The sequence below is a fragment of the Amphibalanus amphitrite genome, unplaced genomic scaffold (genome assembly GCF_019059575.1).
Source record: "Amphibalanus amphitrite isolate SeventyFive unplaced genomic scaffold, NRLGWU_Aamphi_draft 000435F_arrow, whole genome shotgun sequence".
Lineage (NCBI taxonomy): Eukaryota > Metazoa > Arthropoda > Thecostraca > Balanomorpha > Balanidae > Amphibalanus > Amphibalanus amphitrite.
This window is the reverse complement of record NW_024881929.1, coordinates 272,793-296,566: the sequence shown is the minus strand read 5'-3', so window position 1 is coordinate 296,566 and position 23,774 is coordinate 272,793. Positions and strand designations below refer to the sequence as shown.

At 47.1% G+C, this 23,774-nt stretch overlaps 2 protein-coding genes across 11 annotated transcripts; one reads left to right on the top strand and one right to left on the bottom strand.

Annotated features, from left to right (window-relative positions):
• On the bottom strand, window positions 1–14,349 carry LOC122391395 (survival of motor neuron-related-splicing factor 30-like). 6 transcript variants are annotated; one of them, XM_043385240.1, is made up of 7 exons: window positions 14,275–14,349; window positions 8,816–8,903; window positions 3,036–3,165; window positions 2,586–2,664; window positions 2,168–2,326; window positions 1,008–1,134; window positions 1–856 (listed from the first exon to the last, which is right to left on the bottom strand). In XM_043385240.1, exons 2-7 carry the CDS (start codon window positions 8,867–8,869, stop codon window positions 701–703), a joined length of 705 nt encoding a protein of 234 aa, XP_043241175.1. In that variant the 5' UTR covers window positions 8,870–8,903; window positions 14,275–14,349; the 3' UTR covers window positions 1–700. The 6 variants fall into 6 exon arrangements, with proteins under 6 accessions (XP_043241175.1, XP_043241176.1, XP_043241180.1 ...); XM_043385241.1 differs by having other exon boundaries at window positions 14,292–14,349; XM_043385245.1 differs by having other exon boundaries at window positions 14,279–14,299.
• A 294-nt stretch (window positions 14,350–14,643) lies between these two features.
• LOC122391394 (mismatch repair endonuclease PMS2-like) lies at window positions 14,644–23,583 on the top strand. Of its 5 annotated transcripts, none has more exons than XM_043385235.1 (15): window positions 14,644–14,703; window positions 14,968–15,051; window positions 15,431–15,576; window positions 17,203–17,362; window positions 17,568–17,773; window positions 17,918–18,057; window positions 18,425–18,641; window positions 19,102–19,194; window positions 19,563–19,727; window positions 20,043–20,253; window positions 20,477–21,354; window positions 21,673–21,818; window positions 22,037–22,264; window positions 22,517–22,643; window positions 22,913–23,583. In XM_043385235.1, exons 3-15 carry the CDS (start codon window positions 15,457–15,459, stop codon window positions 22,976–22,978), a joined length of 2,757 nt encoding a protein of 918 aa, XP_043241170.1. In that variant the 5' UTR covers window positions 14,644–14,703; window positions 14,968–15,051; window positions 15,431–15,456; the 3' UTR covers window positions 22,979–23,583. The 5 variants fall into 5 exon arrangements, with proteins under 5 accessions (XP_043241170.1, XP_043241172.1, XP_043241171.1 ...); XM_043385236.1 differs by having other exon boundaries at window positions 14,663–14,703; window positions 14,968–15,242; XM_043385237.1 differs by lacking the exon at window positions 14,968–15,051 and having other exon boundaries at window positions 14,647–14,703.
• Window positions 23,584–23,774: the final 191 nt, after the last annotated feature.

The following is a 23,774-nucleotide window of genomic DNA, read 5'->3' as shown; positions in this document are numbered from 1 at the left end:
TGATAAGTAACTTATGTTCATTTGTATTTAATTTTGTACACATCGTCATACATTCCAAAGAGTAGAGCACACGTCAATCATATGACTTGCAGTCTCCAGTGTGAAAACAAGGAAGAAACATTCAACCACCCACAAAGAGACTCGATCAAGTTCGCCGACTTCAGCAGCCCATGACACACACATCCACATGTATAGGCAGGCACACATACAGTTCCTAGCTCTTAGATACACACCTCCTGACACATTCAAGCACAGGCGCAACTTTCGAATCGGTCACGTCCACACGACATGGGCAACGATGACTCGAGCGTCCCCAGCACACCACAAATCCGTGCAACGGTTCGCACGGACACACGGAACGGCCAGCAGGAGGTCCTGACGGCGTCCGCGCGGATCCGAGTTCCAGCGCTCGAAGGTCTTTATGTGAACACTGGAGCAATCATTGGCAGACAGCCTCACCAGCGTGTCTGGTTCCAACGCCAGGCATCTCGGGTTGTCAGAAGCACCCACTCACGTATCTGACCCATCAGTTTGACGAGAAGCAGCGAGAGGAAACTCACTGCAGCCGCGGCCGAACTGATGTGGAGATCCTTGAGGATAGATACGATCGTCCGATCCAGTCCGTGAGATGTCAACGCGACATCGCGGCAACGGACAGGTTCTTTGCGAGAGCACCAGCCACACACGCTTCTAGGCTTCGCTAGACGCCGCGTTTCCACTTGTCCGCTGTGGTGTACGAGGTCATTGGCCTGCCTCCGATGCCACATGTTCCAACGCCCACTTTGCCGTTCACAGCCTCCGGCGTTTTGAAAATGGACGACTTGGTGTAGCCTTTGATGTTCTTCTTCTTGCTTACCTGTAGATAAAAATGCTGTGATTATCTTGCAACAGATGCCGATGATAGAAGAGAATAATCAACATTTAAATGCTTGATGATCCGCCCCGGGAAGATAAACCGGGAATGGACACACAGGTAAGACAACAAAATATACCCTTGCAAAAATTACCTTGGTGTTGAACTGTTGCCACTTGCTCTTCTCTTGTTCGCGAACCTCCTCCATCTCCTTGAAACGCTGTACCTTCTTCTGCTTCTTGCGCTTCAAGTACTCTTGCTGGTTACGGTTCGTCTTCCGCCTGAAATCAGACGTTATACAAGGGAACGTTAATATCAACATACTATTAGCTCCTGCAACTCATCAACCACTCATGCCGGTGCATCCGGTCTAGAGACCGACAAGAGTTGGTCGGTACATTGTCTCGATATTGGGGGGATCAAAACACAGGGGGCACCAGACAATGACACCGTTGTAGTGGACACAAATACGGTCGGGATTCTGGGCGTTGGTGCCGGAATGTCGGTGTCTTCTCCCAGGCATCTTCAGGCTTCGGTAGGCACCGGGAAGGCGGGTCGTGTTCGTGCGCCTGGAAGGGAGACTACACCTGAATGGAATGTAGCGACACCGATGGCACAACATCCCTACCTTTAATTCTTACAATAGCGATGGCCGCAAGTAAAATGTCACCTGAAATACGTCTACAGGCTGGCTATTTCTCTATAAATAATACGTTAACAAAGATCGTACCTACTTTAATAGCAATCAGTTATAGGCACTGTGAAAAAGACAACGATGGACACGACATTATTCCCAACAGCTATAGCAGAAAGAGAATAAAGGGGGCGATACGGACAGTACAGATACAAAATGGACTCAAAATCCACTGTACGGTTGTCCAGCGTCGTCAAAATCGGTGGTTTGGTGTGCGACAGCCATCTACGGCTTACAGCCGTTTTCACGGCCCTGAAACACTGCAGAGGTCGCAGTTGGGTGAGTTATCACCAGTCTACCACAACGCTGCCCGCGAAATCACTTCCACCTTTATACGTAACGCAATCAACATCGTTCTCGAATGTTACCTGCCAAGACGCAGACAGATACGATTCAAGCTAGCTCAGACATATTGGCCTTCCAAATAATGGAACATGAAATGTGAATGGGACAATGCTTCTTAGCGCGCAAGTAACAAAGCTTTACCATTTTCCAGCTTCATTTATCTCGTTTTCGTCCCTTAAAATGTGCCTAAGAAAGGCGCCCTGAATGGTTCCAGATGCGCATAATAGCTATCCTTGCGACGTCGCCCCCGTTCCGGGCTCCTGCAGCTGACTCACCCTGACTTGGAGGTCTCGGCGCCGTCCTCGGCCTTGGGCTGCTCGGGCAGCGGGTCGCGGAGCAGCGCCAGCCGCGTCACCTCGGCCGTCTTGAAGCCGACAAAGTGGATCATCACCTGTCCGTCCGAGGTCACCTCGTCCACCAGCGCGTTGTAGTACCTGCCGGTGCGGCGACCAAGTCAGTGACACTGTTCTTCCATGCATAAGACACAACTCGTAAGAGACAGAATGCTATGGCTAAGAGGAAATCATCAGCATTTGTTTGAGAAGTGTTGTTTTTGGCCATGTATCTGTCGCCATATAACAGCAGAAATTTCATTGGACGTCCGAGGACCGACAAGTAACAAACACCACCCCGAGGCCCGAGATGATATTTGACACCGAGAACGTCCGTAGTGGTTCCATGAGAGGCACTTACTGTCCATCCTCCGACCAGATGGCTGAGCATTTGTCGCCGACCTCCCAGTCGCGGATCGGCTCCTGAACCTCAGACGAATCTGCAAACATCGCCATACCCGTCATGCGTAGAAAAAGGACAGCAAAGATAGACATATGGACATCGGTAAAAACAAACACGAGCCGGTAATCGGAAGCTCATGTCGTAGTTCTACCTAATAATACCAAACAGGTCTATCCAAACAGGTTAAGTTGCTGATTCAAATCATTTTCATACTTAAATTGGTAAAATATCTGCTTGTGAAAGTTTTCAACCTAATACCTATAATTATAAATGTTTTGAAAATCCGAGAAGAATTACGATAATTGTCAACATTGAGAAGAATAACAGACAATATCAAGTACAGCTCTTTACCAAATTTATCAGTATGATGACTCAGAATGTCAACGGAAATGAAGACAACGTCCCTACCTTGCGACGTCGAAGAACCCGGAGCTTGAGCGCGGATAAGATCCGTCGTGAGCTCAATAACCTCCAGCAAATCTTTCTTCAACTTCAACAATTCATCATCTGACGGATTATTTGTGAGAGCAGCCTCTACCTATAAGCAAAAAGAACATAACTATATCGAGAAACGTTCATTAGCCGTCAATCCATACATAAGTGGAATGACATTTGCAAATATATGGATTGGTTTTCAGATACCTATGTATGTCTAGGAATAACTAGGACTGCGACAAACGGGTGACGTTTGCAAGACCGGGTGGCCAGCCTCAGCAGCGCTGACTATGGTGGCCGTTCAGACCAATGCCATCCCCTTATTTCTAATATCCTACAGCTTTTCGGTACTTAAATGGTCTCATTATTGGGTTGTATACGACTCAAGAGTCGAATCATGAATCGACTCAAGAATCGGTCATTTTCTTTAAGTCATGAGTTGAAGCGAATCAAACAATTTGAAAGCTTAATAAATCAAAGTCGAGTCGATTCACAATATGTATAGGCCATTTGAGCCAAAGGTTGAGACGTCTCAGGGTAACGCGAGTCACATGTTGAATAGATTCGAGATAACTTGTCACAATCAGTCTGCTGCAACCACCAATGCTGGTTAGATAAAACTATTTTTAACCCTCACATGTGTAGGTGGGGGGGGGGGGCGGATGGACCCCATGGTTTTTCGCGAATAACTCGCGCAAAAAGCGGCCGATCGCGACGAAACTTTCAGTACCCTCGAGTTGATCAATTTTACACCTACTCTGAAAATTTCATGACCCTGACCCAAGTGACCTTTGACCTGTGACCTATTTCTCGAGGCCATGTTTGGCCGGAATCGCGATTCGGCGTATGTCGGCTCGCATTAGCCGCGCGTTTGCAAGATTCTCGTGGTTCCAAACGCTCAAACATGAGATTTAATGTTGCTCCCATGCATTTGGGTGGATGTCAAGGTCAGGTCATGTCATTGACCTTTGGTGACCTCGGTTCACTTTTTCGAGCTGTACATGTTTCTAGGCTAGTTTTTGGAGCTGAATTCGAATTTAGCAGCCATTTGAACATTTACGAAGTAGTTTTGGTGACTTCGTAACATGTTACGAAGCTGTCAGAGGCGGTTGACACGTACTACGAATACCCGTCACGACGCCTACTGGTTGACCTGACCTGACCTGACCCGACCTGGTCTAAATGCTTAAAGACATCATCATCATCATCATCATCATCATCACGTTTATTAACCCGCGCCCTGCTGGGGGTCCTGGATTTCCACGCCCTGCTGGGGGGGGGGTGTTTGAACACCCCCCCTTCTAACTCGGCTCCTGGGCCACGTAGCGATACGCGGAAGGCGGCGTTCGAAAGAGCGTCAAAAATAATGACGAAATCACTTCGGTCAATTTTTTGGTCAGATCAAAGGTCAGGTCACCAGAGGTCATTGAAGGCAAAATTTCGCCGATTTCCAGGTCGAATGTCGAAAATTTCCAAGAAGCCAACGCATAACTCGGGAACCAATAGAGCTACAGCGCCGCGGAAAAGCGCATTCGATAGCCCTATTAACGCCCTTTCTGAGTAATTCTCTCAGATTTGACCTAACGTCAACGGTTTTGCCTGCAGGGGGCAAAAACTGCAAAAATAGCCGATTTTTTCAAAAACAGTTTTTCTGCAATAACTTTTGACCCAAGCCTTGTACGAGCTTACTTTTACCGGCATCGTGTTCCTCTCGTCAAGACGCATCGAATGAACTATAACTTGACCTTGAAAGGTCAACTTGAAAATTTGACCTCAGGTCAAGGTCATGACCTGACCGGAAAGGGTCATGTTGCATATCAGTCGATCCGTATCGTCGAGCTGAACACATCTAAGGCGTTATCATCGCTCTAGCATGCCTCTATCAAAAGTTATTTACGAAAAACCGTTAGATACCATTTGTGACCTAAGATGACCTCAGGGCATAAACAAGGGTCACGGACACCATTTTCAAGTTCAGTGTGTCTAAACCACTTGTAATTCGGTGTTTGGGAGTGTTTATAATGTCTTTCATCCAAAAGAGGCGCATTTCAATTTTCTCCCATTGACTTACAATGGGGAGGTCGCAAAATTGACCTGACCTTAGGTCATCGATATCAAAATTCTGAGACATACATTTTGTACATGCTATTGCTCTTAGCAATCGCTGAAAGTTTCAAAGCGATCGGTCACTCGGTGTAGCTATGACAGACATTGAAACTTTTTATGAGGTGAGGTCACTTCAAGTGACCTGGTGACCTGACCTCGAATGACCTTGATCTGAAATTTTCACAACATGTGTAGAATTGATGTATGATAAGGTGTACCAAAAACGGCGGCGCCTCCGCGCCGCCGTTTTTGAGATATTCGCGAAAAACCACAAGGGGGGGTGTTCAAACACCCCCCCCCCCCCAGCAGGGCGCGGGTTAAGAAACAAAAGAATACACAAAATCAAGATAAGTAAGAACTGGTGCAAAAGCACTCGAAAGTGCTTAATTCGAGGCACCATCTCTGTTAAAAAACATACAAGCAAATAAACACATACACACATATACAAGAACTTAAAATGGATTCAAACAAACTAAATCGCCGGTCGCCGCCACCAAGCCGAACGCGTCGCGCATTAGAGGTTGTCCAGAGAGCCCCGTTGCCGACGCCACCCCACCGAGACACGCCCATCCCGCCTCGTAATTAAATAGTCAGAGTGTTGGGATTGTAAAGCGCCCAGAATTAAGTGAGAATGTTTGTGACATCATCTGTGATAAAACTAACACGATATTCGTGATCAGCATTATCCATATCTAACTCTGAGAAAGAATCGCATGTCGCATGTCAACAAATCAAAACATCGCTGGCCGCTTTATGGTTCTTCAAATGAGTTACTTGATTGCCACGCAAACAAGCTGTCTCAGCCCAATGCTATTATAAATAAGGGTCGTAGACGTTCGCGCAGAAAAGCTAGTAGAGCGTTTTGTACCATTCGTCTTAGTCCCATCGATTCTCGCATTAACAACTGATAAGTGAGTGTGAACTGCTTGTTAACCCTCGCCGGCACAGACCATTTTTGAGTCCTTCGACGGCACAAGGGGGGGGGGGGTACGACCCCCACGCGTTTGGCCCCTGATGGAGCTAGAGCTTCGCGGAAAAAACGAGCGTGTTGCCCGTCACGAGAGGAAGCCAATGATACCCAATTTTAAGGTCCTAGGCCATCGGTTGACCTTCCAGGTCAGGTCAATGACCCAAAAATCGGGAATATCGGGACCGGTTAGAAAGTCGTAAAGTGTGGCTGCTAAGGGGTTTTCGGGGTGCTGATTAGAGGTGGCAAAATGTGGACCCGAGGACCCGGTCCAAAGAACCAGTCTGGACCCATATGGGTCCAGACCGGTTCCAGGAAATTTTCTGTCGGGTCCAACCGGGTCCTTCCATAAACTATACATATTGCACACTACACATTATTGCAAAATATGAAGTGAATGAAGTGAATGTTTCTTTGCACACAATAGCTCGTGAGTATTCCCAGTGGGAAATAGGCTGTTTTACTTGATGCAACCGATGCAACTAACGATACCTACAAGTAGTTTGTATTAATTGACTTTTGGGGAACGGGTCCAACTGGTTCCGATTCCAACTAAGACCGGGTCTGACTGGTTCCAGAAATATCCAGCCGGGTCTGGTTCGAGTCTGGTTCCCAAAATTTTCATCTTTTGCCACCTCTAGTGCTGATCACGAATATCGTGTTAGTTTTGATCACAGATGATGTCGTTAAGCGTTTAGACCAGGTCGGGTCAGGTCAGGTCAGGTCAACCGGCAGGGGTCGTGACGGGTATTCGTAGTATCTGTCATCCGCCTCTGACAGCTTCGTAACATGTTACGAAGGCACCAAAACTACTTCGTAAATGTTCAAATGGTTGCTAAATTCGAATTCAGCTACAAAAACTAGCCTAGAAACATGTAAAACTCGAAAAAGTGAGCAGAAGTCACCAAAGGTCAATGACCTGACCTGACCTTCAGGCGACCTTGACACTCACCCTTATGTATGGGAGCAACATCAAATCACATGTTTGAACGTTTGAAACCACGAAAATGTTGCAAACGCGCGGCTAATGCGAGCCGACATACGCCGAATCGCGATTCCGGCCACACATGGTCTCGGAAAAGAGGTCACAGGTCAAAGGTCATTTGGGTCAGGGTCATGATATTTTCAGGGTAGGTGTAAAATTGATCAATGCGAGGGTACTGAAAGTTTCGTCGCGATCGGCCGCTTTTTACGCGAGTTATTCGCGAAAAACCTTAGGGGGGGTGCATCAACCCCCCCCCCCCTGTGCCGGCGAGGGTTTATCTCCATATATCAAGAAAGCACGGTCAAGGAACTTAACCCACGAGCCGCCTGGGAGGGGGAGGGCAATAAAGTTGACCCCCTTTACGTTTTGTATGATGTCTCCGAAACATGATGAAAATGTATGATGTAAAATGTTGTCCTCTCCGTGGCCGAGTGGATAAAAGCGCCGGAATTCGACGCTTAACGGGTAGTGAGAGCCCGGTACAAGCCCCGGTGCGGGCGGCCACATTTAGCTCCTACGTGTAATGGCGTGCGTGTCTGTGGCAGAGACCGCACAGAAGCCAGGTAACGTGAGTGAGCGGAGGGGACCGTGTCCAGTCGAGAGGGCACGTTAAACGTTCGGACAAAATCCTGCCATACAACTGGAATTGCGCGATCGGGTGGTGGGGTCAGGGTCAGCACAACAAGCTATGCTTAGTGCGGGCTCTGATTCCTCAAATCCGCCCATTCAACCATTCGGACTAAATTTATATAAAAAAAACGTAACCTGATGAGTATGAAACGTAACGGTAAATGAACTTAACGGCACCAGTCCTGCCATCAGTGCATTTTTAACTAGTTCCTGACCAGTGATCGGTTAAAAACTAAGAATCCAAAACTATCAAAATCTATCAGAAACTAAGAAAAGTCAATCTAAAATTAGACTTTTTACACCACTTTGACCGTTGACGTCCATTTTGGATAACATTTTGGCAAACTATTTTTTAAAAAATGCGTGCAAGAGTTTCGCTTATCCACCTTACAACATTGTGAAAATATCTTTAGAGAAGCTATGTATGTGGGGGGGGGGGGGAGGGGGCAGCAAATAAGCATTACTATTGCAGATGTCACACAAAGGTTTTCCAACCAATGAGAGGCACTGTAGGCTTGTTGGTTTGGTTGCAAGTTTGCAGGTTGTAGGCTGAGCTACGTTTGGTTTGGTTTGATTCATAGACCACGTTATATCTGATATAGAGACATATGGTGGTCTTTGTTTGATTTAGTTAGAAAGAAACATCTCCGGGAAAGCACGCCTCCTTGGTTGGAAAACCTTCGTGTGACATCTGCACCAGTACCTAATACCAACAATTTGCCCGCCAGCGACTGGCAGATGCGGAGGCCCAACTGCCGCCGGGTTATTAGTTGGTACCCACTGACTACAGGATCGTTTGAACAGCAACGCACACTGAGCACGACGACAAAAACATCCACGCCAATCTTTGGGACCAAATGACACATGACAACGGTCGCAAAAACAGCAGACAGCTGGCTGACAAGCTGTGAAAACTCAAGATGTGAGACCAAAATATGACAAATGATCTGTAGGGAAAGCTACAACCCAGTCACAAGCACTCAAAAGATTATACTCCAGCTGGTCACCATTCCTCTCTGGCCAAAGGTATGGCAGCCACCAACTGCATTTCCATTCACGACATACCTGTTTCAGCTGTTCGTTGTATGTATTCAAATTGTCAACCAGATCTTCCGCCATGTCTTATTGTGAATGGAAAAAGCCTTTCAATAATCTGAAACAAGGTTTCCAGGTTAGTGATACTGTAGAAAGTAGGTGGGTACCTACCACATGTTGCCTTACTTTTAAAGTGGGGGCATTCCACGTCAAATCGAACAAAAATCGGCTGTTTTGCACCTTACCATCAGCGATTTCATTATAAATTTGTGAGCGAGTTCCTGTGTGGCCCCGGACATTACATTGATGTTTTTTGCACATTCTGACCACAAGTCTTCTAAATATAGGGCATCAAATTTTTACAAAATGTTGCATCTTTATATTTTTGAACGACCATAACTTTGGTTGTACTTGTTTGATTTGAATGAAATAAACCTTACTGTTTAGGTAATTTCTTAAGCATTTGTTTAGAATTGCACCTACTTAAATATATGACCTTGAAATTTGCTTAACTCTGTTCTTAAGCACAAATATTGAAATAGCAAAAAACACGTCACCTTCGATTTGGCTCATTTTCATATATTTTATTGCCTACCATATTCTTAACAACCTGTGAAAAAAATTAGAGTGGGCCATTCATAAGTTTTGAAGAAAATTGCACATATGCAAACGTATGTTAGCACGCGCAGTGGAGGGGGAAGAGCGAATTTCGCCCACCCCTCCTGTTTTTCGCCAATATATCATAAGATTAATGCGAAATTAATTATGGCTACCTGTCAAGAATTGAATTGGACATCTCATCGTGCAAGCAATAAGAAAATCGGTTCACAACTGTTCTAGTAATAGCGGTGTAAAGTGAACATCCTGTCGCCGCATGGCGACGCGGCGACTCGGCAGCCGGCGTCGACCGCTACGCGCCGCCTGAATTGTAGACTGTGCCGGGACGGAACGGAACGGTTCCGTCTTTACATCGCGCTCCCTACCGCTGATTACGTTCGATTCGCGTCAAATTTTGTGAGAAGACTAAGAAATGTACAGGCAATCTTATGGTGAAAAAATTTTGAAAATCGGTTGGTAAACAATTGAAATATGAACGTGTAAACACAAAATTGTGATTGCTGCGTTTCCCGCATTGGCCGAGCCCGCCTCAGCCGGTGACATGTTACTCTTAGCAGGCCTCTAACTGCCATATTTATTATTGGATTAACTAGAAATTCCCCATACATACTAAAAAATGTATGTTCTTTCGTATAGTGAAGATCAAAAGACGTGAAGACATCGTTGCGTGATAATGTTTTCGTTGAATTTACTTCAGATGCATTTCCACACGGCTCAAAATTCACCGCAAAATACCGTTTGCCTGAGACACTTTTACTATGGAACGTGAATGCTTGACTACGATGACTATGCATTTCCATTCTCGCAGAGTTTGGGATATCACTAATCAGCAATAATTCATTTCAGAAAGTGTACACAAGCAAGCATGTCTTGACTCTGTCTTTCAAGGTCACGCGCGGTTGCGTGATGTTGATGCATGAAAACGGCGTTTGCCGCGAAAGTTATGAATGGCCCACTCCAATTTTTTCACAGATGGTTAGGAACATTGTGACGGACATAATATGTAAAAATTACCCAAATCGAAGGTGACGTGTTTTTTGCTATTTAAGTTTTTCTGTTTTAATTCAAGGTCAAATGCATTTCAAGGTCACTTCAATTTAATTTTATAATTAAAAATCAAAGCCTTATCAATTGCCTATAAGACCCTGTTAATATCATTTTGATACCAGAAAAGGAACCAGAGTTATAGCCATTTAAAAAATTGATGTGTGGCATTTTTCGCTATATTCGATGACCTATATCTCAGCGATACGTTATCAAATTTCGAAAATATTATACGTAACTCAGTCTTGAACCATGACCAGTCTGCCTACAAATTTTCAGAAAAATCGAAGGGGATGACGGATTTCGGTGTTTGATTTGACGTGGAATGCCCCAGTGGCCACCGGTCTTAGTGAGGACAGCTTGGCGTAGTTAGGCCGCCGCCCTCCTCGCGAGGCCAGTAACGTAAGTTAGAGCCACTAAAAATATGAATACCTAATGGGTTGTAGGTTTTAAGGTTTGTTAGTTGTAGGTTGGTAGGTTGTAGGTAAATAGGTAAGGTTAAGTCATGCTTTTTGTTTTGTTTTCTTCTCTGTCACGCCACATGCTGACTGGGTATCGTATTTGGATCCAGGATGTCAAATTATGTAAGAACATGCAACATTTTTCAACCCGCGCCCTGCTGGGTGGGTGTTTGAACACCCCCCCCCCCCTCCTATGGTTTTTGCGGCACACCTTATCATACATCTTTTCTACATAGGTTGTGAAAATTTCAGACCCAGATCACTTAAGGTCAGGTCATCAGGTCAGGTCAAGTGATCTCACTACCTACATACCTAAAAAGTTTCATGTCTGCCAAAGCTACACCAAGTGACCTATCACTTAGAAACTCTCAGAGACTGATAAGAGCAACATTATGTGCAAAATGTTCGTCTTGGAATTTTGATATCGATGACCTGAGGTCAGGTCAATTTTGCGACCTGCTCATTATGTCAATAGGAGAAAATTGAAAGTCGCCTTTTTTAGACGAAAGTCATTATAAACACTCTAAAACACCGAATTATGTGCGAATTACTAGCATCTTTGACACACTGAACATGAAAATGGTACCTGTGACCCCTTTTTTGCCCCTGAAGTCATCTCAGTTCACCAATGGTATCTGGCTGTTTTTTGCATCCTAATAACTTTTGATAGAGGCATGCTAGAGCAATGAAAACACTTTAGTTGTGTTTGACTCGACGAAACGGATCAACTGATATGCAACTTGACCCTTACCGGTCAGGTCATGACCTTGAGGCTTGACCTGAGGTCAAATTTTCAAGTTAACTTTCAAGGTCAAATGATAGTTCATTCAAAGCGTGTTGACGAGAGGAACACGATGCTGGTAAAAGAAAGTTTGTGCAAGGTTTCAATCAAAACTTATTGCAGAAAAGCATTTCCAAAAAATCAGCTATTTTGGCAGTTTTTGCCCCCTGTAGGCAAAACCGTTGATGGTAGGCCAAATCCCAGATGATTACTCAGAAAGAGCATTAATAGGGCTATCAGATTAGCTTATCCGCAGCACTGTAGCTTTGTTAGTTTCAGAGCTGTGCATCAATTTGTTGAAAATTGTCAGCATCTGACCTACAAATCAGCGAATTTTGGCCTTCAATAACCTCTTGTGAGCAGACCTGACCTGACCTATGAACTGACCAAAAAGTGACCAAAGTGATTTCTTCCTTATTTATGACGCTCTTTCAAACGCCGCCTTCCATGTATCGCTACGTGGCCCAGGAGCCGAGTTAGAAGGGGGGTGTTCAAACACCCTCCCCCAGCTGCCAGCACTCAGCAGGGCGTGGAAATCCAGGACCCCCAGCCGGCCGTGGGTTAAAAGTGAAGTTGGACTTTAACCCATGAACAATAATCTTGATCTGATTAATCTGGACAGTGTTTCACAGCCTGACACTGCAGTGATAGGTATAGGTATAGGTTCAGTGGACTAGGATTAGACAATGGTCTATTTGGTGTCCACATCGGTCATAGGTCATTGGCCGTGATTTAAAGACAAATTACTCAGGAATGGTTGTGGCCCAGTGTCGGTCTAGCCTGTTCTTGAAGCTGTCAACAGTTTCGGCTTCGATCACACCTTGCGGCAGAGAGTTCCAGTGCTGCACACTGCGTCTTGAGAAGGCCATTGCTCTCGGTTTGTGTCTGGCTCTCTGTACTTTCAGTTTCTTGTTATGTCCTCTTGTTCTTTCCTCTGTGTTCTCTTCAAAGAACTTGTCGAACTCTAGTCCAGTCATCCCTCTCATGATTTTGAACATCAGTATCAGATCGCCTCTTTGCAGCCTCCTTTTCATGTCATACATCTTCAGCCGCTTAAGTCGCTCCTCATAAGGTACATTCTTCAGCCCTCTTACCAGTTTGGTTGCTCTGCGCTGGATCTTATCGAGTTCCTTGAAGTCTTGGGCCATGTAGGGACCAACTGCTTGCATGCAATATTCTAGGTGAGGCCGCACATACGTTGTGTATAGCATCTTGAAGCTGCTACTGTCAAAGTTGACAAAAGCTCTTTTTATCCTTCTAAGTGCCGCTGCTGCTTTGTTGGCCGCCTGATGACAATGCAATGTAGGTTTCAAGTTGCTCTCCACTAACACTCCCAAGTCCTTCTCCTGCTCTGTTTTCATCAATCGGTGTTCAATTCCATCCTGAGTTAAGGTGTAGTTAGCCCTCTGGTTCTTTCTACCACAATGCATCACTTTGCATTTGTCTACATTGAACTGGAGCAACCAATCCTCGGACCATTTGGACAGTACTTCTAGGTCTTCCTGTAATGCCTTTGTGTCCTGATCTCCATTGATGGTCCGATAGACTTTTGTATCGTCAGCAAAGAGTTTGATACCGCTCTTTACTAGTTCCGGCAGCTCGTTCACATATAGTAGGAATAGCGTTGGTCCTATCACAGAACCTTGAGGCACCCCACTCTTGACTTGACCCCACTCGGATAGTCCTTCACCAACACATACCTGCTGTCTACGGTCTCGTAGGAAATCTCCTATCCAGTCAGAGATCTTGCCAGCTATACCATAGCTCTTGAGCTTCTTGATTAGTCTTTCGTGGGGGACCGTGTCAAACGCCTTTTTGAAGTCGAGGAATATTATATCCAGATCCAAGTCATTGTCCAGTGCCTCTGTCCATTCCTCAAAGGTCTCCAGCAAGTTTGACTGGCATGATTTCCGGGTGGTGAAGCCATGTTGATGTTTGCTGAGCAAGTTGTTGATTTCCATATGATGCATCAGTTGCGCTCGAATGATCCTCTCAAGTATCTTACAAACTTGGCTGGTCAGACTTACTGGTCGGTAATTACACGCCTTGCTTCTGGATCCCTTCTTGAATATTGGAGTGATTTTGGCAGTTTTCCATTCTTCCGGCAGCCTACCCTCTTCTAGGGTTTTCCTGAAGAGAGCACTATTGATCTATTGTATTTGTACAGCGTTTGAGATTATTTTGCCATGACCCTTCAGCATTGCGATATGCAATCTGCCTGATCCTAATGCGAGCATTCAAATTTGTTGGTTTCATGGAAACCCGCAGCACCACCGCACCACCTGGTGTAATTAAGTGCAGTGCCTTGAACAGGGCCCGCCCCGTATCCATGCACATCCGTTCAATCCAATGCTTCCAAATCTAATCAATCCAAAACCATCCATGAACCAGGTCTGGGTCAGTGAGCACTGAGCACCTCGTCTTGGTCTAGTCCCCTGGGCAAAAAAAAAAGTGAATTGTTCCAGCACCAACACAGCTTCAGAGAGACAAAATATGTCATATACTATGCCATATATCACTCTTATAAATTGAAATAACCCGGAGGGACAGAAAGTTTACAAACCAAGGCACAAACTGTAACGTACAAACCAAACAAACGTACAAACTCTCAAGGCCGTAGTACAAAGTACAAACGAACAAACAAAACGCATTAAAAGAATGTGTGTTCTATTCATAACATAGTAGTCCCAGATGCTGCTGATTCACCAAGAAAAGTTCAGCAAGATCTGGCAAAAGGTTACGTGTTTTTAATTTTTTTTGGCAGGGCATATTGCAAAATAAAAGAAAATAATTAGAACATTTTTGTTGAATTCTGAAGGCAGAATACATAAGAAAATAGAAATATATCATGAAACACTCGCGCTTTGAAGTAATAAAATTGAACACTATTCAAACCTTTTCAACAAACTGGCGCACATGTGACGTTTGTGAAAGAGAATGTACCGCCAAATTTCAATAGAGGTCCGTCGCTTTACACGCATTGAGTCGTCAATAGGCAATAGGCAACTGGGCAGGTCTCATGCGACTCGATATGACTCTTTACATTTTTTTTGCAACTGCTTCAACCAGCTTGACGCTGTTCTATATACCCTAGTTTTTGCACTTCATAAGTTTGGTTTGTTCGGGTAAAAGTTTTTTTTATTTATAAATGTTGGCTAGAATGTATTTCTGGCCTCACTGGTGTTGATTGTTGGCTAGTGTGGAATTTGAATTGCTATCCCATCCCTGTTGGTGCTGTTTTTCTTTACCTCAGTTCAGTCTTTTGCCACACTTTTCAGGTTTAATGGAGACAGTAAGTGGCCATCACTGCAAGCCAATCAGTGATACGGCTTACTTCATCCTGGTCACCTGCAGCCCCTGAGGTGACTGTTCAAGTGGCAGGGTGTTGGATTGGAACAGCTGGCCACTCAGCCAATTTATCATCATAGTGAAGGAAATGTGAATATCCTCTTATCGGCAAAGTAAACCGAATAGCAAAAAAAAAAAAAAACAGCTGTCACATCACTATTGTGGCATACTCACTCACCAACTCCTCCCGGCTCTCATCACATAGGTACCTACATATACAATATGCAATGGTCTTCATAAGCCCCTAAAATGCTCTCAATTTAAACTAAATCAATACCAGACAGTATAGATGCCTGATTGAATTATGTAAAATAGTTCATATGAGCAAACAATTTCTCTTGTTAGTGTTATAGAAGCTCATATTTGTATCACTAGCCAAAGGCTGTATTTCAGGAACTGCAGATCAACATTGCTCCAATATGGAAAAGCTAGTCAATGAAGAGGCTGACTTTGAAACTCAAGAAAATGTGCAACCCAGCCAAGAGGCATCAATCAAGAGAATTGATAAAGGCACTGTGCACAATATTTGCTCTGGCCAGGTGAGGAGGAAATTGAATTCAATAACTAATCAGTAAGTACTGGTGCTGGTGTCAGTAACTGGTGTTACTGACTTCTTACTGTGTGGATTCTTTAAAAAATGAAATAACAGAGTTTATGGTATCAGGCACCCAGAAATAACAGAGAGATGAACTGTGCCTGCTTCATGCCTATGGTTGAGTTCAGGTTGAGTCCATATAACCAACTCCCTGCCCAGTGAGACAACAAACAGCACAAGTTTGTATTTTGGCTATGTACAGATTTCCTTTTTAATTAACAAATTGATGCAAAGTTAACTCAAGGATGGTCTGAATCATAGGTATTGAATATAATCCATCCTTGTGTAATGATATCTAAGTGACTTTATATCCTGCTGATCTGAGGCCAGTCTCTCCTGTGTGTAGGTACATGGGTATGCTTCACTGTGTTTATGACGTGCAAGGTGCTGGAGTCCATATGATGTATGGATATATGGACACATGAACATCAAATATTCATACTTTTTCAACTAACCCTCGCCCGTATTGGCGTTTAGCCAGCCGCGAACGTAAGGGGGGGGAGGCCTGTTAGACCCCCTTGCCGTTTGACCCATGATCGAGCTAGAGCTTCGCGGAAAAAATGAGCGTGTTACCCGTGACGAGAGGAAGCCGATGATACCCAAGTTTAAGGTCCTAGGTCATTGGTTGACCTCTCAGGTCAGGGCAATGACCCAAGATTCGGGAAAATCGGGACCTGTTAGAACGTCGTAAAGTGTGGCTGCTATGGGTTTTTTTCGGGGTGGACTACGAATATCATGTTAGTTTTCATCACAGATGATGTCTTCATGCATTTAGGCCAGGTCGTGTCAGGTCAGGTCAGGTCAGGTCAACCAGTAGGGGTTCTGCCGGTTATTCGTAGTACGTGTCATCCGCCTCTGACAGCTGTGTAACATCTTACAAAGGCACCAAAACTACTTCGTAAATGTTCACAATGCTGCTAAAATTCGAATTCAGCTAAAAAAAAAAAACTAGCCTGGAAATATGTGAAACATGGAAATATGTGTGAACCGAGGTCATCAAAGGTCAGTGACCTCATCTGACTTTCAGGTGACCTTGACACCCACCCTAATGCATGGGACCAGCGTCATATCATATGTTCGAACGCTTGAAACCACGAAAAGACTGCAAACGTGCGGCTAATGCGAGCCGATATACGCCGAATCGTGATTCCGGCCAAACATGGTCTCGAGAAATAGGTCAAAGGTCACTTCGGCCAGGGTCATGAAATTTTTGAGGATTGGTGTAAAATTGAATAACTCGATGGTGCTGAAATTTTCGTCGCGATCAGCCGTTTTTACGCGAGTTATTCGCGAAAAACCGAGGGGGGGGGGTCCGTTCGGGCTACACGGGCGAGGGTTAATCATATGAAACAATGGCTCCCAAAACTGTCTCCCCTTCCCGTGTGTACACGAGAGTTGAGCTCCTTCGTGTCCATTGTGTAACTGCCGCGGGGAACTGTCCTTCCACGATATTCCTTAGAGGAATTTAGGGCAAGTGAATTTCAATTCCCCGACTAAGGTAGGTTAGGGCCTTTGGGGTATTTTTTATCGTAGTATGCTCACCCAACTAACTGAGTTTTGTTTTATCCAGGTGATAACCAGCCTCCGCTCGGCGGTAAAAGAGCTGCTGGAGAACGCGCTGGATGCCGGCGCTACTTCGGTGGAGGTCCACCTCTGCGACCACGGCACCACCAGCATTGAGGTCATCGATAACGGCAACGGAATCACAGCGGACGACTTCGAGGCCGTAGGTACGTCATTGCACGATTTATGGCAACTTAGAAGATGTATTTTCACAAATTTTTAGTGCGTGCTCCGCTTGAATGATGCTATTGGCACGTTTCTTCGGCATGCTAACCTGACTTTCTTTTTCAATTACGTTTGAGCGGTTTTGTTAGACTGTTCGTAAAAATTGGTTTTTGGAGCACTCAAAGCTGGGTTGTATTGTGTCCACAGCCCTGAAGCACCACACCTCCAAGTTGCGCGAGTTTGACGATCTGCCCGGCGTTTGGACGTTCGGGTTCCGTGGGGAGGCTCTGGGGTCGCTGTGTGCACTGGCCGACGTGTCCATGGTAACACGTCACCGCCAGGCGCCGGTCGCCACCCGACTCAAGTTTGATATAAACGGTCGTCTCATCGAACGAACTCCAGCTGCCCGGCAGGTAAGGACGGATGAAAAACAACACAATACTCTTTGTTTCAATAGCGGGAAAGTACTTGCTCTAATTGATGTTTTTATTTTCCGTAATCTTCTTCATGCGTTGCTGTTATTGCTGCTACACTGTGTTTACTGGTCCTCCGTTCAGGTGGGTACGACGGTGACCGTGCGCCAGCTGTTCAGCACTCTGCCGGTGCGGCGGCGGCAGTTCTGTGGCCGGGCGCGCCGTGAGGTCACTGACCTCCTGCAGCTGCTCTGGGGATATGCCCTGGTTGCCGACGGTGTCAGGTCAGTCAGCACACGGTGTCGGGTCATATCAGCTGAGGCAGAGCGACTATTAGATGGCAGGTTTCAGTAGTTACTTTGTTTGCTGTAATCTACACGCACGCCGAGTTTAGTTACCTGGCTAGATTTGCAGAACCATTCAGAATCCAGAGGTTCGCCCACCTCACATTAACTTCAGTCACCAGACTGTACAACGTGTTGCCGTCAGTCGGTCATTCTGATCTTCACTCATCACTTGCCTTCCAGACTTTTCACGATCGCCGACCTGTCGCCGTTTTCGACTCGACCTCCAGGCTCCATCACACCCCCTCCCCTCCGCTGCGTCAGACCTTGGTCGTGCCATTCTCCGTGACCGCCCGTCCCTCTCCAGACTGGTGTGCACCCAGCAGGCGGCCGCCGGCCGGCGCAGCGTGCTGCTGAGCTCTCCGGCCGTGGCGGCGCTGCCCGAGCGCGTGACGGCGCTGTTCGGTCAGAAGCAGACGGCCACCCTGCTGCCGCTCCAGCCGACTGTACCGTCAGACGGGACGCGCGCCGAGTTCGGGCTGGGCGCAGCGGCCGAGCGGACACAGCCCAAAGTCACGGTGCAGGTGCGACAGATGGGGAGCGCTGGAACTGGGTGGGCTGGAGATATACCGGTTGCTTTGCCTGAGTTCCTGTGCCTGAGCCTGACTGACTTTTTTAACCACATTTTGAACATTATTTTCGATCATGCAATTTCTCTTTCATTGTGCACAAGAGTCAAGACTTGGGTAAACGAAGATCAGATACTCTCATGTTTTGTAACCGACGCAAGATTAAGTACTGTTATCGAGATTGAGTGGTGCATGGTTGTTATTCTAGGTGAGTGTTCATGGCAAATAATCTGGTGGGATATGGATAAAGATAGAATGCTGGACGGAAGGGGAGGACACTTCCTGAAACATCATCAATATGGGCTACATCGTGACGATCGTAGACAGTAATTTGAATGACCAGTGACCATGTATGTTCCGTCGTCCAAGGGTGGACGTCTGATCATTTATTCATCTGTTTATTCTAATTATTCAGGGCCTGGTGTCGTCCTGTGAGCACGGCAAGGGCCGTAGCGCGACCGACCGTCAGTTTATCGCCATCAACGGCCGTCCGTGTGATCATACCAAGGTACGTGCGAGGGTGCTGGGGTTAATCAGCTCTCACAGAATACATGGGAAAGATATACTGCTTACCATGCGTACAGTTTGTTATGCGTTTTTTTTTTCTTCTGTGAAACGTATTTACCCAACTCTCATAATATGCCAATGATCAGATGCCCAGGCAGTTTTATTTTACTTGACTAGGTCATTAATGTTTTGGTCTATGATCTTGTGGTAACAACCAATCACTTTGCATTTTAAGTGTCCTGATGTCGTAGTTTTTACGATTTCGCCCGCATCGACGCATTACAGGCCTATTGATATGAAACTATCGTAACGTAATGTCATCAGGTAACTGTAGCGCCGTACCTGCGACCTTTTCCCCACTCTGCACAGATCTGTCGCCTGGCGAACGACGTATACCGGAGCTACAACCGCCACCAGAGTCCCTTCCTGGTGCTGTCACTGACGCTGAGCCGACGGCATGTGGACGTGAACGTGACACCCGACAAGCGCATGCTGTTCGTCCAAAACGAAAAGTTCCTGCTCGCTTGTGTCAAGGTCAGTAGAAACAGTTCTCCATCTTGTCATTCGGATGAGTGCAAAAGCGTGGTTCGAGATACTGTGGTAAAAATGGCGCGTGCAATGCGTTTTATAAGGATTTTACATATTTCTGTTGGGTATTCAAATGCTTGATGGAGGAATTACAAACCAAACCAGATGCTCGTTGAACGACATGAACGGATGGGAGCATTTTTCCTTTAATGTTGAAAACATCTGGCACCTGTTCATGACAGATTAGCAATACTTCGCTGCATTAATGCGTGCTTGACTTTATTCGTGACTAAGCTCTTATATTATTTCTGCCGTTCGCAGGAGTCGCTGGTCCAGTGTTTCGAGAGTTTGCCGTCATCGTTCAGAGTGGCTGCGCTGGCGCCGCCCGGTCTGCCGCCGGTGACGTCACGGTCGCCCCCAGTGACGTCATCGTCTCCGTCGGGCGGCCCGTCCGGCGACTGGATCTCGGCCATCAAGCGCAGCGCGCAAAAGAACGGGGACTCGACGTCAGCAGCGGCCGACAGCAGCAAACGTAAGGCGGAGTCGACAAATGTTAGGGAACACATATAAAAAACATGTATCTACCTGGGACGCTGAAAGTGTTCGAGACTTTGCCTTTACCAGGGTCCCAACTTAAGAATTTGTCTGATTTATTGATGCCTTTTTTCTTTTTCTTTTTTGATGATTTTCTTGCATTCCTTACTGTCATCCTAGGAGCTGCGTTTCCCTGACCACAGTTTGCCTCCGTTCGACAGGCCAGTGCCTGGACCGTTTCTTCCGTCGGGTGCCGTCTGAGGAGAAACCTGACGGAGGACCAGACGGCGGGGAGGCAATCGCTGACGACCCTGCCACCGCTGGCGAGAGTCCAGGGGAGCGCCTGCTGTCCTCTGGTGCTCCGCTAACGCCCTCTGGTGCTCCGCTAGCTACCTCCGCCGCTGTCCCTTCTGGGGTCAGTACTGCCGTCTCCGCTGCTGCCGTCCCAAACGACTGCATCGATGGTGACTCAGAAATCGCTGTCATTTATCCGGAAACCGACTGCGACGCTGCTGAAGAGACATCGTATACGGACAGTTCAGTGGCGACATGCAGTGGGGCCGAGCGCATCAAAGACGCTGATGTGGTCGAGTTGACACAGTCGTCGGAGGGAGACGGTTATCTGCCGTCGTGCGAGGAGGGAAACGGTCTCATAACTCCGAGGACGAACTCTGAGACTATGGAGTGTTTGGGTGTGATGGAAGTTTCAGTAGACGGAACAGCTGGGGTCGTGAACGAATGGGAATCTCTGTCAGATGAAGCGCTACAAAAGCGGGACAAAACCAATAGCACTGTCGGCCCATCCATACCAACCTCTGAGCCAGTGGAGGTGGAGACGGTGATATCCTCCGACTCCGGCTTTACCGAGTCCTCCTCTCAGGAGAGTGATGACGGCGCGAGGCGGCAGGGTCGGAGGCGCGCGCGGATGGCGTTTAGTATGGAGGAGCTGCGGCGCCAGCTGACGGAGCTGGAAAGCGCCACGGCGGAGAGCGGCGGTACTGGACGGGACTGGCGGTTCCGGGCCGGCATCAAACCGTCGGACAACTCGGCCGCGGAGGAGGAGCTCAGTCTGCAGATCAAAAAGGAAGACTTTCTGAAGGTGAGCACGGTACAGTAGTGGGAGCGGGGTTGGGGATGGACGCATGATGGCCTCGCTTTCTGCATGCTCCTAAACCACAACGAACAGAGGAACGGGTTTTCTGACAAGTGCTGTCAGCTATCGCGAAATCACCTGATTCAGCATGTCATCACCAAACATACGTGGAAGATGGCGATTAAGGAAGGTAGCTTAATATTTTCATCGCACAGTGCGGTCTTCTTATAAGCCTAACTTATCGACGTGTGTGACTGTATCTTTCTCTGTTGATCACTATCCACTGGTCGATTTCTAACAAATGATCGGTGGTGTGTTGTGCAGATGCGCGTGGTGGGCCAGTTCAACCTGGGCTTTCTGGTGACCCAGCTGGGACGCGACCTGTTCCTGATTGACCAGCATGCCACCGACGAGAAGTACAACTTCGAGCGGCTCAGTCGACAGCCGCTCTCTAAACAGCCGCTAGTTGTGTGAGTAGCTTCGGACAGGACTGACTGGCTGTGTCCCGTGCAGGAAACGGAGCGAGTCCTTGCGGCATTTTTCCCGTCAATGTACTTTTATGCTACAGCCGCCATTTTCATTGTTCTATTGTTTAACAGTGGTACTACCCAGTTATCGTGCACAAGACGTACAATACCATGAATCCCTCACCCGTAGTGGAGCTGACAGCCCCCCCCCCCCCGGGCAGCCCCCAGGAGCTGGAGCTGCCGGCCACCTCCGAGGAGACGCTGCTCTCCCAGCCGGAGGTGTTCTCGGCCGCCGGATTCCACGTGGCGGAGGACGCGGCGGCGCCGCCGGGCCGCCGTCTGCGCCTCCTGGCGGCGCCCGCCGTCCAGGGCGTGGTGTGCGGCCGATCCGACCTCGAGGAGCTCATCTGGCTGGTACAGGAGTCGCCCGGGCCGCTGGCCGCCCTCAGGTGAGACCGCGCCGCAGCAGCGACTCTCAGATGAGATCTCGGCATTAATTGTGGAGGTTCTCAGGCAAAACCCGTTACGATGGTGGCTCTCAAGTTATACATTGGTGTGATGGAGGTTCTCAGGCCACCAAAAATTATTGTAGGCAATGAATGAATTGCGATACCTATACATTATCAATACCTACTCAGTAATTGATTAAATAAACAATGAAATGGCACCTAGTGACCGCTGACCGCTTCTGTGCCCGGCAGGCCGTCGCGGGTGCGCGCGGTTCTGGCGTCCCGCGCGTGCCGCACCTCTGTGATGATCGGCACGGCTCTCTCTCATTCGGGCATGGCCCGGCTGGTGGAGCACATGGCCGAGATGGACCACCCCTGGGTGAGTGGCCGGAGGCAGACTCCTAGGGGGGGGTCAGATTTTGGGACGAAGTTTGGGGGATCACGTTAGAATATAGAGATTAAGAATTGAGATTGAGAATTATTTGCAGGATATGATACAATCATAATTATCAATGAGTACCTATCGTGTCTTCAACTCAGGCCAGCAGTTGCGATAGGTCAAATGTTTGGATGAAATGCTACGGAGTCCGGATGAGTTAACCCCGTTGTGTTATGTTGTGATGAATCATGATGTCCGCTGTGTTTCAGAACTGTCCCCATGGCCGGCCGACGATGCGCCATCTGGTGTGCCTCAACATGCTGGAGAAATCGTGACCGCCCGCGACGGAGTACCTCAAAATGCTCTAGAAGCGGTGAACGCCCGCGTCAGACCGGTATCTGAAGGACTCTTGGCCGGGCAGAATATGTGGATCAGGGCAGCGGCAGACCGTAGAGCTTGTCGCTGTGAATGAATGTAGTAGCTCAGCTTCGTCGTGTTGCGGGACTTGAGCCATGTCGATGGCGTACTGCCATAGAATTCCTGAAGGCTAGTCCCCCACACCTTCCTGCCTTTGGAGCATTGCAGAATTGTTGCTCGGCTGTGATTGTCATTGTCATAGACGAGTACGCCACTTGTCTTATTGTGTATCGCCACATAATCTTGCTTCCATTCGCAGTTACTGGTAAAGCTGTGACTGGTGCATACCCAACATTTCTGACGTTTTATACACTTTTTAGATGTGCATATTTTTGTAGGTGCTCGTCGTCACTTTCTCTTGGTCGCAATTGCCCCGTGCTAACGCATATATGTAAAGCCATCGCCCCCATAAAACGGGTGGGTAATGATTCATTCAAACAGTATTCCATAGTGTGCCAACGACCGAATGCCTTCGTACGAATACATGATGTATGTTTAAAAATAAATGACGAACAAACTCTTGGCCGTCGCACAGGAAAGCTCAGGTAACGTTCAAATAAGAGGGTCATTTAGCCGATCCTCCTCGTCCAGTTCTGTGGTTTTCAAAATGGGCCGTGAATAACGTCTGTCAATACTCGATATGATTGGTGCTTGCCACCACCTCGTGTGCCAAAAGTATCAAATAAAGATTTTAGAGAAGATTTCAGGTTCATA

Coding starts and splice junctions, on each gene's coding strand:
- LOC122391395 (XM_043385240.1), bottom strand. CDS start 8,869: ATGGCGGAAGATCTGGTTGACAATTTGAATACATACAACGAACAGCTG. Junction 2,665..3,035: donor GGGTTCTTCGACGTCGCAAG/GTAGGGACGTTG, acceptor CGATGTTTGCAG/ATTCGTCTGAGGTTCAGGAG. Junction 2,327..2,585: donor ATCTGGTCGGAGGATGGACA/GTAAGTGCCTCT, acceptor CCGCACCGGCAG/GTACTACAACGCGCTGGTGG.
- LOC122391394 (XM_043385235.1), top strand. CDS start 15,457: ATGGAAAAGCTAGTCAATGAAGAGGCTGACTTTGAAACTCAAGAAAAT. Junction 19,728..20,042: donor TCCTGCTCGCTTGTGTCAAG/GTCAGTAGAAAC, acceptor TGCCGTTCGCAG/GAGTCGCTGGTCCAGTGTTT. Junction 22,265..22,516: donor GGGCCGCTGGCCGCCCTCAG/GTGAGACCGCGC, acceptor TGTGCCCGGCAG/GCCGTCGCGGGTGCGCGCGG.